This window comes from Gopherus flavomarginatus, unplaced genomic scaffold, assembly GCF_025201925.1.
Source record: "Gopherus flavomarginatus isolate rGopFla2 unplaced genomic scaffold, rGopFla2.mat.asm mat_scaffold_37_arrow_ctg1, whole genome shotgun sequence".
Lineage (NCBI taxonomy): Eukaryota > Metazoa > Chordata > Testudines > Testudinidae > Gopherus > Gopherus flavomarginatus.
The window spans coordinates 182,406-203,957 of record NW_026115070.1 but is presented as its reverse complement, the minus strand read 5'-3'; the positions used below and the strand labels follow the sequence as shown (position 1 = coordinate 203,957).

Genomic DNA, 21,552 nt, shown 5'->3' with positions numbered 1-21,552 from the left:
CCACCCCCTTCTTCTAACAACTAGAAACTAGACACCTTTAGTATACATGCATGCCTAAAGTTAGAAATGTAGGGGAGTTAAAAACAAACAAAGAACAAAACCAGGGAGCGAAAACAAGGAGGCTGGGAAACTAGGACTCTTATCAGTTCTTCGAAGGAGCTGCCCGAACACAGCACATCTGGTACTATGCCAGGAATGCAGCTTCTCTCTTATCTCACTTTTTCCCAGCGCTTGTGAGACATGCTGCTGCTTCTCAGTGTTTTCCACTCAGGGATTACCCACAAACCTCTGTTAGCCTGACTTTGGTCAGGTTGTCATACCTGGTTTTGTCTGCTATATCTTTATTCAGGCCTAACAATTATAATGTCACAGTCTCGGTGAGTTGACTGCTGCAGCTCCCCATAGACTCTGCCTGCGCCTCTCACCGAGCTGGAGTACAGCAGGCGAGGGGAGAGCACTCAATGTATTGCATCTACACTAGACGCGATATATCAACCCCCGCTGGATCGATCGCTGCCCACCAATTCGGCAGGTGGTATAGACATACCCCGAGTAACTGGTGATCGGAGCTGGACCCCAGAGGGGGACACATTGAAGGAACTCAGGGGTTAAGGTGCCTCTATTGTCAACTGTCAGGGCTGCTGTGGCTCAGAGGAGGGTGCTTGACTGCCTGGCAGGCTTAGGCGCCGCAAGCCTTGGAGGTGGGAGAAGTGAAGCGGCCACGGCGTGCTCGGGGTGCTCGTGCTCGGAGCAGGGGTGAGCTCGGGCAACGGGGGTGCCGCAGGGCAGAGCAGGAGAGTTGCCACAAGAGGGGAGCCTCAGGGTGGAGGGGGGAGCTGCCACGGGTGGGGCGCCTCAGGGCAGGGGTGCGGGGGGGGGAGGGTGCAAGGTGGAAGTTTCGCCTAGGGCATGAAACTTCCTTGCACCGGCCCTGCCCCACGCCCTGCCTGCAGCCAGCCCTGCACCCCCTGCCCTGCCCTGCCGGCAGTCAGCCTCTGTCTCCAGCCAGCCCTGCACCTTCTGCTTTGCCTCCACCAGCCGCATCCTCCCTGCCCTGTCTCCAGCCAACCCCTGATGCACCCCCCTGCCTGAAGCCAGCCAGCCACGCAGCCCTTGCCCTGCCTGAAGCCAGACCCTACCTCCAGCCAACCTCACATCCACTGGTGCCCTGCACTTCCCAGGGCAGTAACCCTGCACATCTGCTTCAATGAGGGGGGCAGGGAGCAGCTGGGACCCACACATGTGCACACCCTAGGGTGACCAGACAGCAAGTGTGAAAAATCGGGACGGCGTGGGGGGTAATAGGATCGTAGATAAGACACCAAAATTCGGACTGTCCCTATAAAATTGGGACATCTGGTCACCACAGCACACCCCCAGGACTCCTGAGTTCCATTGCTGGGTTTCCTATTGGTTCCTCTGCTGGTTGTTTTCCTTTTCCTGGGGACTTTGGGCAAGTTCCTCCCCACTCTCGGGCTCTGTCCCCAGCAGTCAAATGGGGATTTCATACCTTCCCGCTATTGGAAAGTGCTGGGAGAATCCCCCAGCAAAAGCTGCTCTGACAGTGCTAAGCAGCATCTGACCATTCAAGGTCGGAGCTCACTGCCCAGGAGGAGTGCTTGGCTCTGGGGTTTCACTTCAGCCCAGTGTAGAGAGAGAGCCCTAACCATGGAGTTTGGCTCAAGAAGACCAAGTCTCCAATTTGTTAAGGGTGTTTTGAATTTCAATCCTGTGCTCCAAAGTGCTTGGTGTCAGTTGTAAACTTTAGGAGCATGCTCTCCACTCCATTTTCCAAATCATTCATGAAAATATAGAATAGTACCTGACACCGGACTGATCCCTGCCAGACCCACTAGGTTCACCCTCCCCGTTGGGCAGCTAAACATGGAGAAGGGCTCCTGGAGTCTTGGCTTTCAACCAGCTCTGCACCCACATTACACTGATTGCAGCTGGACTACATTTCCCTCGTTTGCTTCTGAGAATGTCCTATGGGACTGTGTCGAAAGCCTTAGTAACACCAAGCTAGATCCCATCTATTGTTTACTCACCTCTACCAGGCCCAGAACCCTGCCAAAGAAGGAAAGAGGATTGGTTTGGAATGATTTGTTCTTGACAATTCCACGCTCACTAGTCAGAAGAACCAAATCATCCTGTAGGTGCTGCTGACAAACTGAGTGTTTAAGAATGTATTGCAGGATCTCTCCAGCTATGGCAGTCAGGCTAGCTAGTCTGTAAGTCCCAGAGGTCTTTTTGTTCTCCTTTGAAAGATAGGTCCTGTCTTGTTCATGGATGGGAAGATGTTCTTTTTCAGGGGTCTCAGACGAGAACTGGGGCACAACACCTGGTTTGTTAAGGCCACAAAAACGGAGGCAGGAACCTCTTCTCTGCTGCTGGCAAAGAACCACAAGTACCTAAAAGATAGGGACTCACATCTTTGAATGGGCTTTAAAAAGGCAGTGGTTAATAAGTTTGGCCCCGACCATTTCTTGTTTCCACAGACTAGACATTTTAGCAAACATTAGAATTCCTTGGTGCTAAACACTGTGAAACTCCCCTTTCTCCTTCACAGAGGGCTTTAATACCCCTTATCTCACTTGGGCTCTAAACTGCCCATAGTTCGAGAACTGTTCCTGTTCCGATTGGACAGATGGGAGAAGGGAAGTGACCTACCCAAGGCCTACACAACAAGGCGATGGCAGAGCCAGAAAGAGAAGCAACCAGTTCTGACTCCTGTTCTAACAGATGAAAACACCCCAGCGCCCAGGAATCGAGATGGTGGGAAAATTTCATTCAAACCGTTTCTGTCCGAAAATCCCATTTAGACTAAACCAGTTTGTTTCTCAGAATCATAACAAGTGGGATGAAAGATCTTTGCAAAAATATTTTGTTGCAAAACAAAAGCATCTCCTCATTGTCAGAGTGTGTTAAATTGTCTCCTCGCACACAAAGAGGATACACTTACATCTCAACCATTAGATAAGATGCTTCAATCTGAGCTAAGTCGTTGCTACTATTAACAATTTCAAAATAAAAAAATACAAATAAAATAGACTATTTCAGCTAATCTATTATGTCATAATCTGGGAAACTTCATATTATGCACTACTTCTAGTGACACTCCCAAATGGATCCGCATCCTTCACCCACCATGAGGTAGGTAAGAGCGGATCATTATTATCCCTACTTGAAAGAGGGAGAAGCTCAGGCTGAGAAAGAAGAATTGACTTGTCTTAGGTCACACAGCCCGTCAGAGACAGTGTTGGGAATAGGACCGAAGAGCCCTGATTTTCAAACAAACCATCGGATCTTGAATTTCAGACATTGAATGACCTGAATACTGTGCTCTCAGATGAGCTCCAGACCAACAACAGTGACAGTAATTATTCAGCAAGTATTTGAGGAGAACTGCAATGTTAGAGGGAATCATCAACTGCTCAGAGACAATTAATGCAGAGCAGCAGCAAAATTAATCAAAGATAGAACTGGTTCTGACTTATTTACTTGATCTTAAAAGAGAACAACAAGGACCTGAGTCTCCTCCCTGTCAATATCCCCCTGCTCAACCAATCAGGGTAGAGACGGAGGACGGGAGGCTGAGGGTTCTCACCAGAGAGCCCAAAGGATGGCCCAGGTCACCGGTGGGGATCACTGCCCGAGCACTATTTCAGTCCCACATTTTTGGGTGGACCTTCCATGGTGGGAGCTGCAGAGGACTTCCCTGCAACACACACACACACACACACCTCCGTCCTGTTGTTGGGAAGGGAACAGGAGAAAGGACAAAAGAAGCAAGAGAAGAAGAGGAGGGAGGGATGGAGGAAGAGGTGAAACAAAAAGGACAAACCCTAATGTCCCCAGCGATTCTAAGGGACAAAATCCCAGGTGCGCAATAAAATTCTGCCTCCTTAAGCTCGTGTTTTCCATGCCTAGAATTCACTTGTCACCAGATAGATCAGACTGAACAGGTTTCAAACCTCCAGGAGGCTCTTACCTTCTAAACAGGGACGGCTGTTTTCTAGTAAAATCACTACAAGGGAAGGAGGAAACTCGAAAGAGGTTCCTCCTGGCGCTCACGTCCATGACCCCAAATAATCTCTCAGTCCTCAAAGAGAGACCTGGAGAAGGAAACGTGCTGAAGCAAAGCCACAGAGGTCTCTGAGGTTTCCCTGGCCCCTCGCCCCTGTCCTGCCTGGCTGATGTCAGCATCTCTCTGTGAGGTCACCACCTCCCCACCACCTTTGACCAATAGTCTGAGGTCCTGCAAAAGGCCTTTGTGATGTCACTGCCACATCCCTCCCTTGCTGGGCTAATGTCCTGCCCCTGGCCAGGCACTTTGGAGGTTTGAGCTACTCCCTGTGGATCACCCCACTCAAGGAGCGTTCGTTCTAGGCAGCAAGCCGTCTAGACAGGAAAACATCAGACGCTGCTCCCAATGCTACACTCAGTTTTTCAGAAATTAGTCGACTTCATGGTCAGAAGACACCATTAGAGCATCTAACCTGCATATCACAGGCCTCCTGTATGACATAACAGCTACTTTGGGGGCAAACACATTCCAGAAAGGCATCTATGGAGGGATGATAAACGGGAATATGGATATGGAAGTGGATATTACTGCAACTGAGGTAGAGGCCGTACTTGAACAGCTCGATGGATCGAAGTCGGAGGGCCCGGACAATCTCCACCCGAGGATATTAAAGGAACTGGCGCGTGAAATTGCGAGCCCGTTAGCGAGAATTTTTAAGCAATCGATAATCTCGGGTGTTGTGCCGTATGACTGGAGGATTGCTAATGTAGTTCCTATTTTTAAGAAAGGGAAAAAGAGTGATCCGGGTAATTATTGGCCTGTTAGCTTGACGTCTGTAGTATGTAAGGTCTTGGAAAAAATTTTAAGAGAGAAAGTAGTTAAGGACATAGAAGTCAATGGTAATTGGGACGAATTGCAACACGGATTTACTAAAGGTAGATCGTGCCAAACCAATCTGATCTCCTTCTTTGAGAAGGTGACGGATTACTTAGATAAAGGAAATGCGGTAGATATAATTTACCTAGATTTCAGTAAGGCGTTCGACACGGTTCCGCACGGGGAGCTGTTAGTTAAATTGGAAAAGCTGGGAGTGAATATGAAAGTTGTAAGGTGGATAAGGAACTGGTTAAAGGGGAGACTCCAGAGGGTCGTATTGAAAGGTAAACTGTCGGACTGGAAGGAGGTCACCAGTGGAGTCCCTCAAGGATCGGTTTTGGGACCGATCTTATTTAACCTTTTTATTACTGACCTTGGCACAAAGAGCGGGAATGTGCTAATAAAGTTCGCGGATGACACGAAGCTGGGGGGTATTGCTAACACGGAGAAGGACAGGGATACTATTCAAGAAGATCTGAACCACCTTGTAAACTGGAGTAATAGAAATAGGATGAAATACAATAGTGAAAAGTGCAAGGTCATGCATTTAGGAATTAATAATAAGAATTTTGGATATACGTTGGGGGCGCATCAGTTGGAAGCGACGGAGGAAGAGAAGGACCTTGGGGTACTGGTTGATAGCAGGATGACTATGAGTCGCCAATGTGATACGGCTGTTAAAAAAGCAAATGCGATTTTGGGATGCATCAGGCGGGGTATTTCCTGCAAGGATAAGGAGGTGTTAGTACCATTGTATACGGCGTTGGTGAGACCCCATCTGGAATACTGTGTGCAGTTCTGGTGTCTCATGTTCAAGAAGGATGAATTCAAACTGGAACAGGTTCAGAGACGGGCTACGAGGATGATCCGAGGAATGGAAAAACTGCCTTATGAAAGGAGACTCAAAGAGCTTGGCTTGTTTAGCCTGGCCAAAAGAAGGCTGAGGGGGGATATGCTCGCCCTATATAAATATATCAAGGGGGTTAACGTTAGGGAGGGAGAGGAATTATTTAAGTTTAGTACTAATGTAGCCACGAGGACGAATGGGTATAAACTGGATATTAGGAAGTTTAGACTTGAAATTAGACGAAGGTTTCTGACCATTAGGGGAGTGAAGTTCTGGAATAGCCTTCCGAGGGAAGTAGTAGGGGCAAAAGACTTTCCTGGCTTTAAGACAAAGCTTGATAAGTATATGGAGGGGATGTTATGATAGGATCGTTAATTTGGGCAATTGATCTTGAATTACCACCAGACAGGTCTGCTCAATGGTCTGCGGGGAGATGTTGCATGCGATGGGTACTGAGTTGCTGCGGAGAACTCCTTCTTGGGTGCTGGCTGGTGACTCTTGCCCACATGCTCAGGGTTTAGCTGATCGCCATATTTGGGGTGGGGAAGGAATTTTCCTCCAGGGCGGATTGGCAGGTGCCCTGGAGGTTTTTCGCCTTCCCCTGCAGCGTGGGGCACGGGTCGCTTGCTGGTGGTGTCTCTGCAGCTTGAGGTCTTCAAACCATTTTTGAGGATTTCAATAACTCGGTCCTGGGATAGGGGTTGTATAAAATTGGATGGGTGGGGTTCTGTGGCCTGCCTTGTGCAGGAGGTCAGACTAGATGATCAGATTGGTCCCTTCTGACCTATGAGTCTATGAGTCTAATCTAGTCTTCATTAAATGACATCAGGAGATGGTGAATCCACCACTTTCCTTGGTAGCTTGCTCCTGTGGTGAATCATCCTCGCTGTTGACTATTGTGCCTCAGTTGTAATATGAATTTGTCTCTTTTCACTTTCCAGCCATTGGGTCTTGTTATGCCTTTCTCTGCTCCATTCAAGAGCCCGTAAATACCCAATCTTTTCTCTCCATTAAGGCCCTTCAACATTTCAATGAAATCACCTTTCAATCTTCTTTTGATAAGCTAAACAGGTTGAGCTCTTTCAATAGCTCACTGGAAGGCATTTTTCTCCAGCCCTCAGAACATTTGGTGGCTCTTTGCTGCCCTAGCTCCAATTTCACAACATCTTTTTCAAATGAGGATACCAGAACTGGAGGCAGTATAAAGGTTGTATAAAGGTAAAATTAAATAGGTTGCAGAGGAGTTTTTTTTTAATTTCGGCTTTTGTTGCTAAAAATTTTATCTCTCTGCGGTGAGAAAAAACACTCCCCGAATGCCAAAATATGAGCCATGAAAAGCGGCAGTGTGAACAGCGCATCATAGGTGGAGCTGTGCTCCCGGTGACAAAGCTCCTACCCCTCATTGGAGGTAGTTTGGCTTTGTTGCCGGGGAAGCTCTCTCTCAGTGATAAGGATGGCCACACAGCGCACCTTACAATGGCATGGTTAGAGTGGCACAGCTGCACCGTGGTAAGGTGCGCGGTGTAGACACAGCCTCAGAGCTGGGGAAAGCCGACAGGCACTGAGGAGCACAGGGTTCAGACAGAGACATCCGTTAGGAGAGGAACTATTCACAGGGATTCTCTATAGCCTAGTAAGGTGTAGAGGATGGAAGATGATAATGTACAGGTAGGTTCTGATGAGAAACAGTGAAATGAAAGAGTCTCCCTCAATTACATCATGTAATAGCAGACAGCTAAAATGGGACACATTTTAGAAGTGCTTAAATACAAACGCTAAACGTCTAAGCACTAAGACTGGTGAATTTGAGTGCCTGGTATTGAGTGACGATATTGATAGAATAGGCATCACAGAAACCCTTGCACCCCCTCCTGCACCCACATGGGGAGACTGACCTGTGTGCATGGAGCAGCTGGCATTGCTGCCCCCCACTCCTCCCTGGAACGCTGCTCATCTGGGCACCCCTAGGGGCTGTGGGATGTGGGGGCAAGAAGTGAGATCATCCGAGCTCCCTGCATCCAGGTCACTTTCCTCAGCCGGGCTGCATAGCGGGAGGGCAGAGAGCAGCAGCTTCTGATGCTCCCCTCACAGCACAGCCCAAGTGGGAAAAGTGACCAGGACGCATGGAGCACATAGGGTTGCTCCTTACTCCCCTCAAACCTCTATGGACCCATGGAGGAGCATTGGGGCAGGGGAAAGCAGTGAGCACCTTTGCACTGCCACACGGTGCCCTTTGACCCCTGGAGCCCTGGGCGGCTATCGGGGGGCACCACCCCTAAGGCCGGCCAGGCTCCCCAGAACGAGCAGCAGAAAACACAGAGACTGGCCACACACTGAGCAGTGGTAGCCTGGGCGGCTCGTAATGGAGGCTCAGGGGGGAGGGGCGTCATAACATTTTTTCCCAGATTTGGACCTTAGCGTCCAAAATATGGGTGTTAGCATGAAAACCTCCAAGCTTAGTTACCAGCTTGGACCTGGTAAAGCTGCCACCAGCCAGGGATTTATACAGTGCCTGGCTCGCTGTGGTCTCCCCAAAACCTTCCCCGGGGGACCCCCAGACTCAGATGCCTTGAGTCTCACAACAAAGGGGAATAAACCATTTCCCTTCCCCCTCCTCCCCTCCAGGTGTTCCCTCCCTGGGTTCCTGGAGAGATATACAGAAGCAAGCTCCGTGAATCTAAACAGAGGGACTCCCCCCTCCCTGTTTCCAGTCCTGGAAATAGAAGTACCAAGATAGCTAATCTCTCTTCCCCCTTACCCAGAGGGTATGCAAAGTCAGGCTAGTAAATCTAACACAACGAGATTTTCCCCCTGACTTCTTCCTCCCACCAATTCCCTGGTGAGCTGCAGACTCAATTCCCTGGAGTCCCCACTAAAGAAAAAATCCAACAGGTCTTAAAAAGAAAGCTTTATATAAAAAGAAAGAAAAGGACATAAAAATGGTCTCTCTGTATTAAGGTGACAAATACAGGGTTATTTGCTTAAAAGAAAAAAATGAATAAACAGCCTTATCCAAAAAGAATACAATTTAAACATTCCAGCAACTACACACATGTAAATACAAAAAAAACCAATATAAACTTATTGTCTTATTATCTTTGTACTTACAACTTGGAAACAGAAGATTAGAAAGGCAGGAGATAGAAAAATCACTCTCATAGCCGAGACGCCACAGACACAAGACAAAGAACAAAGAACTCACACACAAACTTCCATCCACCCAGATTTGAAAAAGTCTTGTTTCCTGATTGGTCCTCTGGTCAGGTGTTTTAGGTTACTGGTGTTACCCCTTTATAGGTAAAAGAACATTAACCCTTAGCTATCTGTTTATGACAAGGGGGCTCAGCCTCCCCAAACCTTGCACTGCCAAGGGGACAGTGGGGCCCATGATCAGGGGCCCTGGCCAAGTTAGGTCCCCCTGGAAAAGTCTCCCCTATGTCAGCCCCAGGGCTGGAGGAGCTCCCACTCCCTGCTACAGCCCGGGGGCTGCAGCAGGGGCACAGAGCTTCTCTGGTCTCAGGGCCACAGCGGGGCAGGGGTAAAGGAGTGATAGGGTGGGGCTGGTGGGGGAAGGGGTGGAACAGAAGTGACAGTGGATGGGGCCATGGGTGGAAGGGGGTAGAGCCACAGACAGAAGGTAGGGGCATGGTTCTGGTGCTGGGGCCCCCACACTTGTTCTCCCTTTCCCAGGGGTTTGGCATCACTAGCCCCGGCTTAGCGAGTAGGGTTCAGTGGTCCCCATAATGTGGGGTGCGACTCCTAGGGGGACACAGAGGAACATTCATGGGGGCACCTCAGGACCTGAGCCAGCCCACATAGAGGGCAGGGAGGGAGCACCACTCTGCCACAGCTCTTCCCCAACCCCACCCTCAGCCTGAGACTCTGGCTCCCAGCCCGGCGTCGACCCCTTTACCCCTGTCCGCACCCCTCACCCCAGCAAGCAACAGCCCCACTCCTCCCAGCCCCGGTTCTTGACTGTGGCTTCCGAGGGGCCACAGCCATGGCTAAGAGGGCACAATGTGAAATGTTTGGGGACCACTGGTTTAGGGTGACGTCCTCAATCACTTCTCTGCAGTCCAATAAAAGCTATTCCTCACTCACCTACCCCTCCATCAGGACGGACTAGGTATGTTCTGCTGCCCTTCACTCATACAGGAAGGAGAATAACATTTCATTCCACTCAATCCTAAAGTCATTTGTAACCCAAGACCATCCCAAACTGGTCATTTTGGGGAAGCGGCCCCATCATGCTGCATAGCTAGGCAGAGTAGGTGTGTCTATGCAAACACGGTCTGTTTCTGAAGTCTTTCCACAGCTCCTCACTAGGTGAGAGAGGGGAGCTCATTCAGACCCTGCTTTCGCTTAGTATTTAAAAACTCCTTAGTGTCTCTATCTCTGCCAGCCTTAGATTTCTCCTCCTGTCCGTTTTTTGACAGCTCAGATGAGGTGACCGAGTGGTTAAGGTGATGGACTGCTATCCCATTATGCTCTGCCTGCAGGGGTTCAAATCCCATTCTCATCAGAGGCATTTAGTCTTCACCCTCCTTTATAGACAACCATCTCCCCCTTTGGTACAATAACAGATCAAACAATGTTGCTTGTGTTACCCAAAATTGGGTCAGTTAGTAAGCTTAGAGAGGACTAATAATGCCCCTCCCCCCCAGAGTTTGGCAGAAAGCAGCACATTTATTAGCTTGATAGCTAAGCTCAAAAGAAGGGATGGGGGAGGGTGTCACACTCATACTCACGCTCGCAGGACAGGCCTGGCAGTGGAGATGTCAGGATCCTTTAAGGTAAGTGTCCCACAGCGCAGCGATGGACGGTGCGATGAAGATCAGTCTCCCTGAGGTGCAATAGAATGTAACACAGCGAACCACTGGCCAGATGGGCCGGGTGAAGGGCATTCACTGGAGGTACAAAGGAGAGTGGGAAAGCCACTTCACAGGCATTCAAAGCGGGAAAGGACACAAGCTGGGGGAGTTTAACAGACCTTTTGAGCATACAGAGCATACAGATCACTGCTGCTCCTACAACATGATAAGTTCTCAAGCAGCATGTTTCTTACTTTGCCCATCTGTCAATTTTGATGATTATTGATGGAAATATTTTGCCATTGGGTTGTGTGTTTACACAGAAATTGACATTTACCAACAAATACACAATTCTTCCAAGCCTGCCTAGTCTGCAGTTGATGGGTTTAGAGGGACACATTCACTCTTCCAGGTCCCCATTCCAGGCCTGTGCTCTCCAGGTTGTCAACTTCCCGCACTGCTGGGATCCTTCCCTCATCTCCCCCAAACCACTGCCCCACTCCCACTTCTGGGGTCCCCTCCCTACACTGTCTAACTCCACTGCTGGCAGGATCCCTTCCTGTTCCTTTCATTTCCTGCCTCCACTCTGGGCAAAAGCTCTGCACTCTTCCCACACCAAAAGTTGAACCCAGGCCACCTGGGTGAAAACCAGGAATCCTGACCACTAGCCCATATGGGACTATTGTTGCATCTGACTAAGTGGGTATTCACCCACGACAGCTCATGCTCCAATACGTCTGTTAGTCTAGAAGGTGCCACCGGATTCTTGGCTGCTATTATTACTACAACTCAGGCCTTGGCTACACTGGAGAGTTACAGTGCAGGTGGTGGCTTTACAGCGCTGTAACTTACTCCCCGTCCACACTGGCAAGGCACATACAGCGCTGTATCTCCCTGGCTACAGTGCTGCATGTGCTCCACCTCGACCAGAGGAATAAAGAGAACAGAACTGGTGATGCAGCGCTGGGGTGCCAGTGTAAACAGTGATTAATCTTACTACGCTGTCACTGACCTCCGGAACCTTCCCATAATGCTTTTAAGTAGAGATAACGCTCTTTGTTTTGGTGTGATGCCTCTGTTTGCTTTGCTGTGAGCTCAAGGCTCCCGGAGCTGCTTATCTAAAAACCAAACACAGTTACTGTTTGCAGTGAATGAGCAGAGGCAGGGGGATCCCTTTGGAACACCCACAGCTGGTGTTTGCTTGAGGAGAGAAGCAGCCGGGTGGGCACGGGGGAGGGGGGGTCTGTTTTGGATCAGCGGCTTATCTGGTCTGTGAGGAAAAAAACAAAGGCGGCTATTTGCATTTAGTGAATGAGAGAGGGGTGGGCGAGGAGGCTTGAACTTGCCAGGCAGGGAGCTGACACAGTGTCAGCTCCAAAAATCCACTCGCTCTGTCTCCCCCACGCTCCGTGTCACACTCCACTCCACCCCACCCTCCTCTTTTGAAAAGCACATTGCAGCCACTTGAATGCTGGGATAGCTGCCCATAATGCACCACTCCCAACAGCGCTGCAAATCTGGCCATGACAGAGTGCTGGTAGCTGTCAGTGTGTCCACACTGCAGCGCTTTCCCTAAACAGCTGTAGGAAGACAGCTTTAACTCCCAGCGCTGGACAGCTGCAAGTGTAGCCAAACCCTCTCTAAGCCTACCCCTTATGAGAACAGCAGGGACTAGCATGACTAGATGTCCCGATTTTTGGGTCTTTTTCTTATATAGGTGCCTATTAACCCCACCCCCATCCCAATTTTTCACATTTGCTGTCGGATCACCCTAGCAGGGGTTGCACACAGGGCTGCATTAACCTTCAGGTGCTGAGGTTTCCCTCTCTCCATTCCCAGAGCCTGTGATCAGGAAATAGACATCAGGGCTCCCAGGTGCTGCACAGACCATGACTGAGATCAGACCCCATATTATGCAAGGTGCTGTACAAACCCTGGGCAACACTGAGACACCCAGGAGGTTCCCCTCAATTTCCCTGAGCCTCTGCTGCCCAACTTCTTCTGAATCCCTCTGGCTCACCCCCCCCCACAAAAAAAACCCCACCTTTCCAAACAGTCCTTCTTTCCTTGCCCCCTGATTCTGGTTTCACACCCTGGGACCATCTCCTCTCTTTGTCTCTCCCCCTCCAGGTGAAGCAGAGATGGAGGCAACTTCAGCCACAGGAGTCAGCCTCAGCGAGCACTGCAGCCGGCCCCGGGGGAGGGGGGGTGTTTGCAGACACAGGAAGGGAGCAGGGGGTGCTGGGAAGAAGGCGGCAGGAGAACAAAGCTCAGAGACCCAACATGGGGAAATTCCAAGGGGCGGGGCTCTGGCTCAGCTCGGGGGCAGGGCAGCTCCTCGGGGCGGGGCTCCAGCACAGAGCAGGAGCGGGGCAGCTCCTGGGGGCGGGGCTCCAGCACAGAGCGGGGGCGGAGCAGCTCCAGGGGGCGGGGCTCTGGCACAGCCCGGGGGCGGAGCAGCTCCTGGGGGCGGGGCTCTGGCAAAGCGCTGGAGCTGCCCGAGCCGCAACCAGGATCTGCCCCCGGCCCCGCTGGGATCCAGGTGGGGACAGAGACTGGGGCCCGGGGGTTCCCTTTGGTGTGGCTGGCGGGGGCGGGAGGGGAGAAGCCGGAGCTGCAGGCGGGGGAAGGGCGGTGGGACATTGTGACCCGGAGCCCCCGGGGAATGAGAGGCGCTGGGGGGCGGGAAAGTGACTCTGCCCCAGGGAGCCTGGGAGAAGCCTTGAAGGCGCCTCGGCCCCAGTGGAGCTGCAGGAGGATCCGCCCGCCCGCCCCGCTGGGATGGGGGGGCCGGGGCCCGGCCGTCGTGTGGGGGGGAGGGGCGGACCCTGGGCCCGGCGGGGGGGGGGCGGTGTATTAAATCCCTCCCCATAGCAATGTGCTATTCCCGGGCACTGCGCATGCCCAGTAACAGCCGCTGAAGCCGCTGCCCTTCCCCCTGCCCGGACCAGCCGTAACGTTCCGCTGGGGGCGGGGCTGGAGCGGGGCGGGGAAGTGACAGGGAGCGTGGGAGGGGCGGGCGCAGAGCAGGAAATTGACGGGCAGGGGGGGTCAGGCAGCTGGAGGCAGGGTTCGTGGGGGGCTAAAGGGCACAATCCGGGCTGGGGGGAGGAGCAGGAGTTGAGCTCAGGGGGAGGCGCTGGCAGAGCCCCCCCTTTGGTGTGAGGGCGGAGGTGTCGAAGGGGGGAGGAGAAGCCGGAGTTGCAGGTGGGGAAGGTCACTGGGGTGGGGGGGGTAGATCTGTCTCTGTGGAGCCAGGACATTCCCGGGGTGGGAGGGAGGTGAGTTAACTGGATCCTGTCCCTGTTTTTGCCACTTCCTCCCACACACACATTCTCTCAAGATTTCCCCTTTTCTCTCTCATTATCACACATGGCTATAAAATCCAGGGAGATTCTCCCCCCCCCCCCAATGATCAGCTCTCTAATTGCCTCTGATTTTCCCTTTTCTCTCCATACTTCTCAAATGTCAATTTAAAATCTCTCTGATGGGGGGTGGATTTTCCCACCCATTTTATCTGCAGCGATTTGTCCTTGTTTGGGTGGGAAATTGTTGCCCTGGGTCATTCCCCAGAACATGGCTCCCACTGGAGTGGGATGGGATGAGGTTCCCGTTCTCTGCCAGGGCAGGGAAGGGAAGGGAGGAGCACATCCCCCATGTAGACTGCCCAGACCCCATTTCCCAATTCCCCTGCGGCCCCCTTCCATTGTCCAGGGAGCCTTCCAGCTCCCCCCCCCGCCCTTAAATCAGCTCCTCAAAGGGCTCTGAGCTGCTCACGTGAATGGTTGCCCCGTGGCCGGGGGGGGGACCATCACATTCTGTTTATGTATTGGACAGTCATATAAAATCCAGTCCAACAGTCCCCCTTTTCCACTAGTTATTTAATAGCAACATCAAATCCCCTCCGATCTTGGTGGTTTTCTCTCATGTTATCAAATGTTGTTTGTGACAGGGTTCTCTCTGCGTGTGTCAAAGACTGATATAAAATACCCCAAACATTTGCCCCACTTCTCTCTAGTTGTTTTATTTCTAATTGAATATGATGGGTTGTTTCCCAATGTGCTAAGATGCAGCCGCCTCTGGGGTGGATCCATGGTGGCCATTATTTGCTAGTGACAGCCCGTGGATCTTTCTTGCCCTCCAGGCCTTCCATTCTCCTGTTAAAGAAGCACTCCCCAGGCTCCCTCTGCCTGTGTGACTGGCCAGCAGGAGGTGGTGTTAACTTTCTAGCCACTTCTCACACTCTGTGAGGTAACACTTGCAGGGGCAGGGAAGGTGTCTGTGTGGGGAGATTGCAGCTGAAGGGGCATTGTGGTAGGGGGAGGCCTCTGGGTGGCTGGGCAGGGGGTACCCAAGTCAGGTTGGTGGGTTGTGGAGGTTTGGGGCTTTCGGGGGTGGTGGTTCTGATGTGCCCATCCCTGAGGCTATGGGTCCTGGAGGTGGGTATCGCTGGGGGCCTGGTGGCTGCAGAACAGTGGGGGTGGGTGTCTCTTGGGGAGGCGGGACAGAGGGTTAGAGGGAGCCTGGTTCTGTGCCAGGGGCTCTGTCTGTGCTTCCCCCGCTGGTTCCTGGTTTTGTTGCCATGCCCAGTGCACAGAGCTGGGGGAGGGGATCCCTGGCACTAGGTGAGGGCATGCCAGGGAAGCAGAGTGATGGGTCGCACTGTAAAGCATCAGGGGGTCACACTGGGCAGAGGAGGGGGTCCCAGGCAAATGTCAGGGTAGATCGTTCTGGAGGGTGGGGAAGTTCCTAGGCAGGCAGTGAGGGACTGAGTTCCCAGTGGGGGGGGGGTCCCTTGAGGGGGTCCCTGGCTGCTGGGGGCTCTTGGTGGGGGGAACCCTTTGGGATTCCCAACCTGGCAATCATGGTGTGGTGGGGGTTCTCTGGCCGGTGGGGCTTTGAGGGGTATCTGGGGTCCCTGGCCAGGGACTCTGGGGGCTGCGTCCCAGGGAATATCTGATGGGATCCTGGCTGGGGGGTGTCTGGGGCCCCTGGCTGGGGGGTCTGGGCTCTGGGTACTAGGGGGTGTCTGGGGGCTGCTGCTAACCATGATCCTTCTCTCTGGTCAACTTGTACCAGAGTCCTGGCTCCTAGTCACCAGGTCACCAAGTCCATTCCCCAGTCACGTGCCCTGTCACTGTGATAACTTTCTGTCCACGTAGCAAACAGTGTTAGTGTGAATTCACAGAATTTACTTTTCTCCTCTTTTGAAAACTGCAGGAACTTTCGGTTCCGTTTGGAAAATTTTTGCCCCCAGTCCTTGTCCTAGATATGCGGGGGTGAGGGAGGTGGGAAGGGAGTCAGCACTGCCACACGATGGTCTTTTCCACAGCGTTCTGAACTCATTCTTTCTGAAATCCGGTGTCATTGAGACCGTTGTTAATCCAGAGTCACTGTATGGAAAGACAAGGAGTGATTCCAGATGGACAGTGGGTCAAATGAGATCAGCCATTCTCCCTGTGAGGAGGGGCTCCCATTAGCTGCTCTCCCCAGAGAGCTAAAGGAGGGAAGCTGCTCATACACTCCGTCCCTCTCTGCTCAGGATATTGGGGTTCAGCTTCCTGGGTCAGATGCTGCAGCCTCCATTGTGATCTGGGAGACCAGGCTTGGCAGCTGCTGCTCCCCCAGGGGGGCTCTGTGCTGGGAAGTGACCTTAATTAAAGCTTCTTCTCTGCCCGGCCCAGGGGATGACTTTCTGCAGCTGGTCCTAGCCCCCTAGGGCAGTCCTGGGCCCTGTTACTACTAAATTCTGAGCCAGAGTCTCCAGGTAACTGAAAGACCTCAGGGAATGTCCTAGGGTCTGGCAAGAAAGTGACTCTGCACAAACAACACCACCTCATTTCTCCTCCCATTAGCGGTTGCCAGGAGGAAATCCAGCCATGGGAGAGCAAAGCCCCCAGGAATGGGACTGTCCCAGCCAGAGGGGCAGGGAGAGAGGACAGGGGAAGGAGAGGCTGAAAGGGGGAGTGGGAGAAATGAATGTGGGGGAGAGATTTCCAGCTCTCTAGTCCACCCAGACACATGTATTGCTGCATCCTGGGGCAGAACCACTTTCCAGTGAACAAAACAAGGATCAGACAGAGCAAAAGCCAGTTCCTGACTCCATATTCCCCCTGCTGGGGTGTGGCTGCCGTGGGGTCAGTGTCTGAGGGAATCCCCCACAGTGACTCCTTTGGTTCTGCTCTTTTCTAGCCTTGTGTTCAGAGAAGGGGTGAGGGGAGAGAGAAGGGAGGTTAAAAATGTGTCTGTGGACTTAGCCTGGCAGGAGGGGCCAGGTCTAAATTGTAATAAACAGATTGAGCATTTCCCAGCATGACAGAATCTAGGGTGTCTGTCTGCAGGGAAAGGGCCTGGGGGAATTGTGATGTGAAATTAACTAAAACCGGTTCTGAAACGCCCACAACTGCCCTTCTCCCCCGGACAGGCTGCAGAATGTTTTGCTCCAGCTCATCCCAGCCTGGCGTGGGACAGGGAAGAGAAATGGCTGCAGTGGAGTCAGTCCAGGTAGAGATTATCGGGGGGTTGCTGGTGGGTTCCTGCTGGAGGAAAGGGAGAGCAAATACACCAGAGGTGGGAAGGTTTGCAGAGTCTGGTTTGGAGGTTGGAGCGGGGCAGGAAATTCACAGCGTGGGGAAAGGAGGAGGCCAGGGTGTGGCAGACCTGCTGGGAGTTATTTACTAAGTGGCCTAGATTCTAGGAACAGACCCAGGAGGTTTGGAGGTGGAAATGCCCTAATTTGTGAAGAGAGAAAATAACCCACCTACATGGAGCTAGTCAAACTGACCAGACTCCTAGTGCTGGAGCCTGACCTCATTAACCATCAGCTGCTGTGAGATATAAAGGGGACACCCATGAGTCAGGCTTATTGGAGCTGCCTCTCCCTTCATATCCCGCTCCTCACAATGAGGAGGGTGTTGGGCATCCTACCAGCGAGCTCTCCCTGGACCCTGCTAGGGGCTCCATCTCCTGTATCAGTCAGTGGCTAGTAGGGGGGTGATGGATATGCTGGGAGAGATAAGGGGCTCTCTCTTCATCCCCTCACCCTGGCATTTGCTGGATACTCTGAGCCAGGTTGAGGTGGGACTCTCCTGACTATGATCCACCCAGAGCTTCCATTTGATTCACTCTTCTCTGCCACAAATAGTGGGGCAGCAAGTCCTTAGTGTTGGACTCTTACTCTTTCAGGGGCTGGTGACCTTCAAGGAGATGGCTATGTATTTCACCAGGGAAGAGTGGGCTCTGCTGGACCCCACTCAGAGAGCCCTCTACTGGGATGTCATGCAGGAGAACTATGAGACTGTGACCTCGCTGGGTAAGGGTTCCTGTCCCTTCTGTTCTTGGAAGGGGAAATGAAGAGTGAAGGTTCACGCCACCCCCACAATGCCATCTGTACCCTGTCCTGTTTCAGCATCACCCCAATAGGCCAGTGACACACATAATACCAGAGACCCTCCTCTGCTGCAGAACACTTTGGGAACAGAGCACAGGAGCCGTATTGCACAGTGTCAAATATCTCTTGTTTGCTCAAGTGAAACTGGGGGTTAGGTCTGGCATAACTGTCCCATACCCCTAATCATTTTTGTTGCCCTTTTCTGAACCTTTTCCAATTCCAATATTTCTATTTTTGAGATGGGGTGACATGTGCATGCAGTATTCAAGATGTGGGTGTATCATGGATTTATTTGCTGTTTTTACAAATATGATCTGTGAGATATTCTGTCATATCTATCACTTTCTTAATTATTTCCTACATTGTTCACTTTTTTTCACTGCTGCTGCACATTGAGTGGATGTTTTCAGAGAACTATCCACAGTGACTCCAGGATCACTCTGTTGAGTGGAAACAACTAATTTAGACCCCATCATTTTGTATGTATAGTTGGGATTGTGTTTTCCAATGGGCTGCACTATGTGCTATCCTGTCATCTAGTACTGCTGAGATCCTGGATTCAGTAATATCCCTGCCCTTCCTGTTCCCTTTCTCCACTGAACCCCGCCAGCCCATGCTTCCTGTTCCCAGCTTCCCCAGGATTCTCGCACTGTCTCTGAACCTCTCTGTCAGCAAGAAGCAGTGCCAGGGACACTTGCCCTCTGTCTGGAGTCTTCGATTTCTGGGACATGGATTTACTTTCTCTGTGTTGTAAGAGGCTCTGTCATAACGAGTGTCTGTGATGTTACCCAGAGTACAATCTGGACTGTTAAATAGCTGTACCTCAGTCCTCCAGCATGGGGTGCCTTTTCCACTGTTTTCCCGCGAGAACAGCCCCTCTTGGCCAATTAACACACAGTCTCCAGCATGTAACTCACTCCCAGCTACACAGTATTGAGTGCTGCTAGACAGCCACTCATGAATTACACCTCAGAAGAAAACCAGCAAATTCTCAAGTGCCCAACTTTCCCCCAGAAATGTGCATCTTGCACTGTCCAGCACGCTACTGAACGACCCAAGCTCATATGAAGTCTGTCATTTCATCAGCGGAAAATGACATGCACCAGCTTGTTATCCCAAACAGAGTTTCCAACACACTTCAATCCACACATACTGGTTAGATGAACAATAAACCAAGCTTGTTAACTACCAAAAACTAAAACTAGGCCCAGTCCATGAAAGGGGCACTCCCAGGAGAGACTGTACAAAGGCTGGAACATGAAACACCTTTGTAAACCTGAGACAGCTGCCTTGGGGACAATGACAGGGAGAATCCCCCAAAGTGACTCCTTTGTTTCTGCTCTTCTCTGGCCTCCGATTGTTCCTTCCAACGTGGAGTACTTTGCACTTGTCTCTACTGAATTTGATCCTATTTACTTCAGATCATTTCTCCCGTTTGTCCAGATCATTTTGAATTTTAATCCAATCCTCCAAAGCACTTACAACCCCTCCCAGCTTGGTGTTGTCCGCAAACTTGATACGTGTAAGAGAGAGACTGTTACTGGGAGGGTTTCCTCATGTGTCAGAGGGTTACACCCTGGTGGGAGGGGGCTAGGCCTGTACTGGAATAAGGTCACTCTGTGCTTCACAGTGTGCTAGAACCTAGAATGTGCATTAGCAGGGGAAAAGCTGGGGGGAATCGGCTTGTGGAATGGACAAAAGCCTAGTCTGAATTCTCACACCTTGCCCTTTTCACCCCGGCAGGCCAGAGAATAACATCCATGTTTCGCTGCAGATCATCTCGTCCTCCCAGGGGCAAGGAAATGGCTGCAATGGAGCTGGCTCAGGTAAGAGATTATCAGGGTGGCGGGCTCTGCTTGGAGGTTGAGGAGCAGTAAATGCATAAGAGGGTGGGAATTGCTAGAGGTGGTGGGAAGCAGGAAATATCTCGGGTGGAGAAAGGGAGGGGACAGCATGTGACAAACCTGCTGAGACTTGTGTAGTGTAGGGCGTGATGGGTTGTCACCCCCAGGAGGCAGTTTGTGGAGCTTCTGGGAACTGCTGTGTCCTCTAACCCTCACGCTGGGCTGGCCCTTCTCACACCGCTTTGCTGGAGATTTCGCCAGCCTCTCCAGGGCCTGTTATCACCCAACACAACAGCAGGTGGCGCCATGCAGCCAACTAAGCTACCTGAGTGCGTTACCTAAGCCACTCAAGGACAGATAGAAGACAAGAGCCAATTTCCCACTCCCCAACCTTGCACACTTGCTGTAGTATATATCCAGAATGATACCATCTTATAGTGCACAGGGATCTCTATAATACAAGCTCATTAATGTAGTTCCCCTTCCCCTCGATATGGGACAGATGTGCACAACAAGCTGAGATTTTCCCCAGACACTTCACTCAAAATACGCTGGTTAAGATAAAGCATCAAACAAGTTTATTAACTGCAGAAAGATAGATTAAGTGATTATAAGTGATAACAAACAGATCAAAGCAGATTATTTAGCAAATAACCAAAACTCAGACTAAGCCTAACATACTAGATGGATAGAATTTGAATTAGCAATTTCTCACCCTGACTGATGGTACAAGCAGTCCCCCAAGTTTCCATACACAAGCTAGAAATCTCTTGATCCTGGGAGTAGCACTTCCCCCACATCCGTTTTTGTTTCTCAGGTGTTTCCAGAAGTTCTCTTGTGTGGAGAATGAGGCCAAGAGATGATGTCACACCCCACCTTATGTAGCTTTTCCATATGGTGGGAACCTTTTGTTCCAAACTCAGTTCCTAGTTCAGTTTGTGGAAAAATACAGGTACTAAAATGGAGTTTAGTGTCATGTGGTCTGGTCACAGGCCCTGCTGAGTCATAGTAGCCATGACTCACAGGCTGGCTGAAACATTCACAGGAAGGCTAAGCTCTTCCACAGTCCATTGTCTTTGTTGAGCCATCAGCACTGTCTGGCTTCTTCACTGTTGTACCTGAAAGGCTCATTGTGGGTGTTACCCAGAGTAAGCACATTTGAAATACAGATACAGAGTCAATATCCATAACTTCAGATACGAACATGATATGTGCACACAAATAGGATAATCATATTCAGCAAATCAGAACTTTTCCAGTGACACCACACATGATGCATCTTCTACAAAATAGATCATAATTATGTCCTAATCATATTACAATCATACCACTATGATGAATATGGGGGTGTAGTGTCAGATAGGTCCTAATTTCAAGGCACAGGAGTTGGGAATGGAACTTCCCCTCTTTGTGGAACAGGAAATAACCCTCCAGCCAGGGCTGGGACAACTTCCCAGACTCTCAGCGATGGAGCCTGAATCTACTGACATTTCATTAATTACCACCAACCCCAATCTTTGTGGCAACTGTAAACTTTATCAGTGATGATTTTGTACTCTCTTCTAAGTCATGGATAAGAATGTTAAATAGCACAGGGCCAAGAACCAATCTCTGCAGGAACCTGCTAGAAAGAAATCCACTCGATCATGGTTCCCCATTTACTATCAGAGTTTTTAATCTATTTAATGTATGCCGTGTTTATTTTGTATCATTCTAGTTTTTTTTAGTAAAAATATTGTGCTAATCAAGTCATGTCC

The 21,552-nt window shown here is 50.9% G+C and overlaps 1 protein-coding gene across 1 annotated transcript in view; it reads left to right on the top strand.

Annotated features, from left to right (window-relative positions):
* Window positions 1-21,552, top strand: part of LOC127042368 (zinc finger protein 560-like) — a 394,045-nt gene that overhangs the window by 196,398 nt on the left and 176,095 nt on the right. The window contains exon 4 of the mRNA XM_050935858.1: window positions 19,695-19,777. Within this exon, the coding sequence (XP_050791815.1) occupies window positions 19,695-19,777 (83 nt within the window). The remainder of the gene's footprint in view (window positions 1-19,694; window positions 19,778-21,552) is intronic.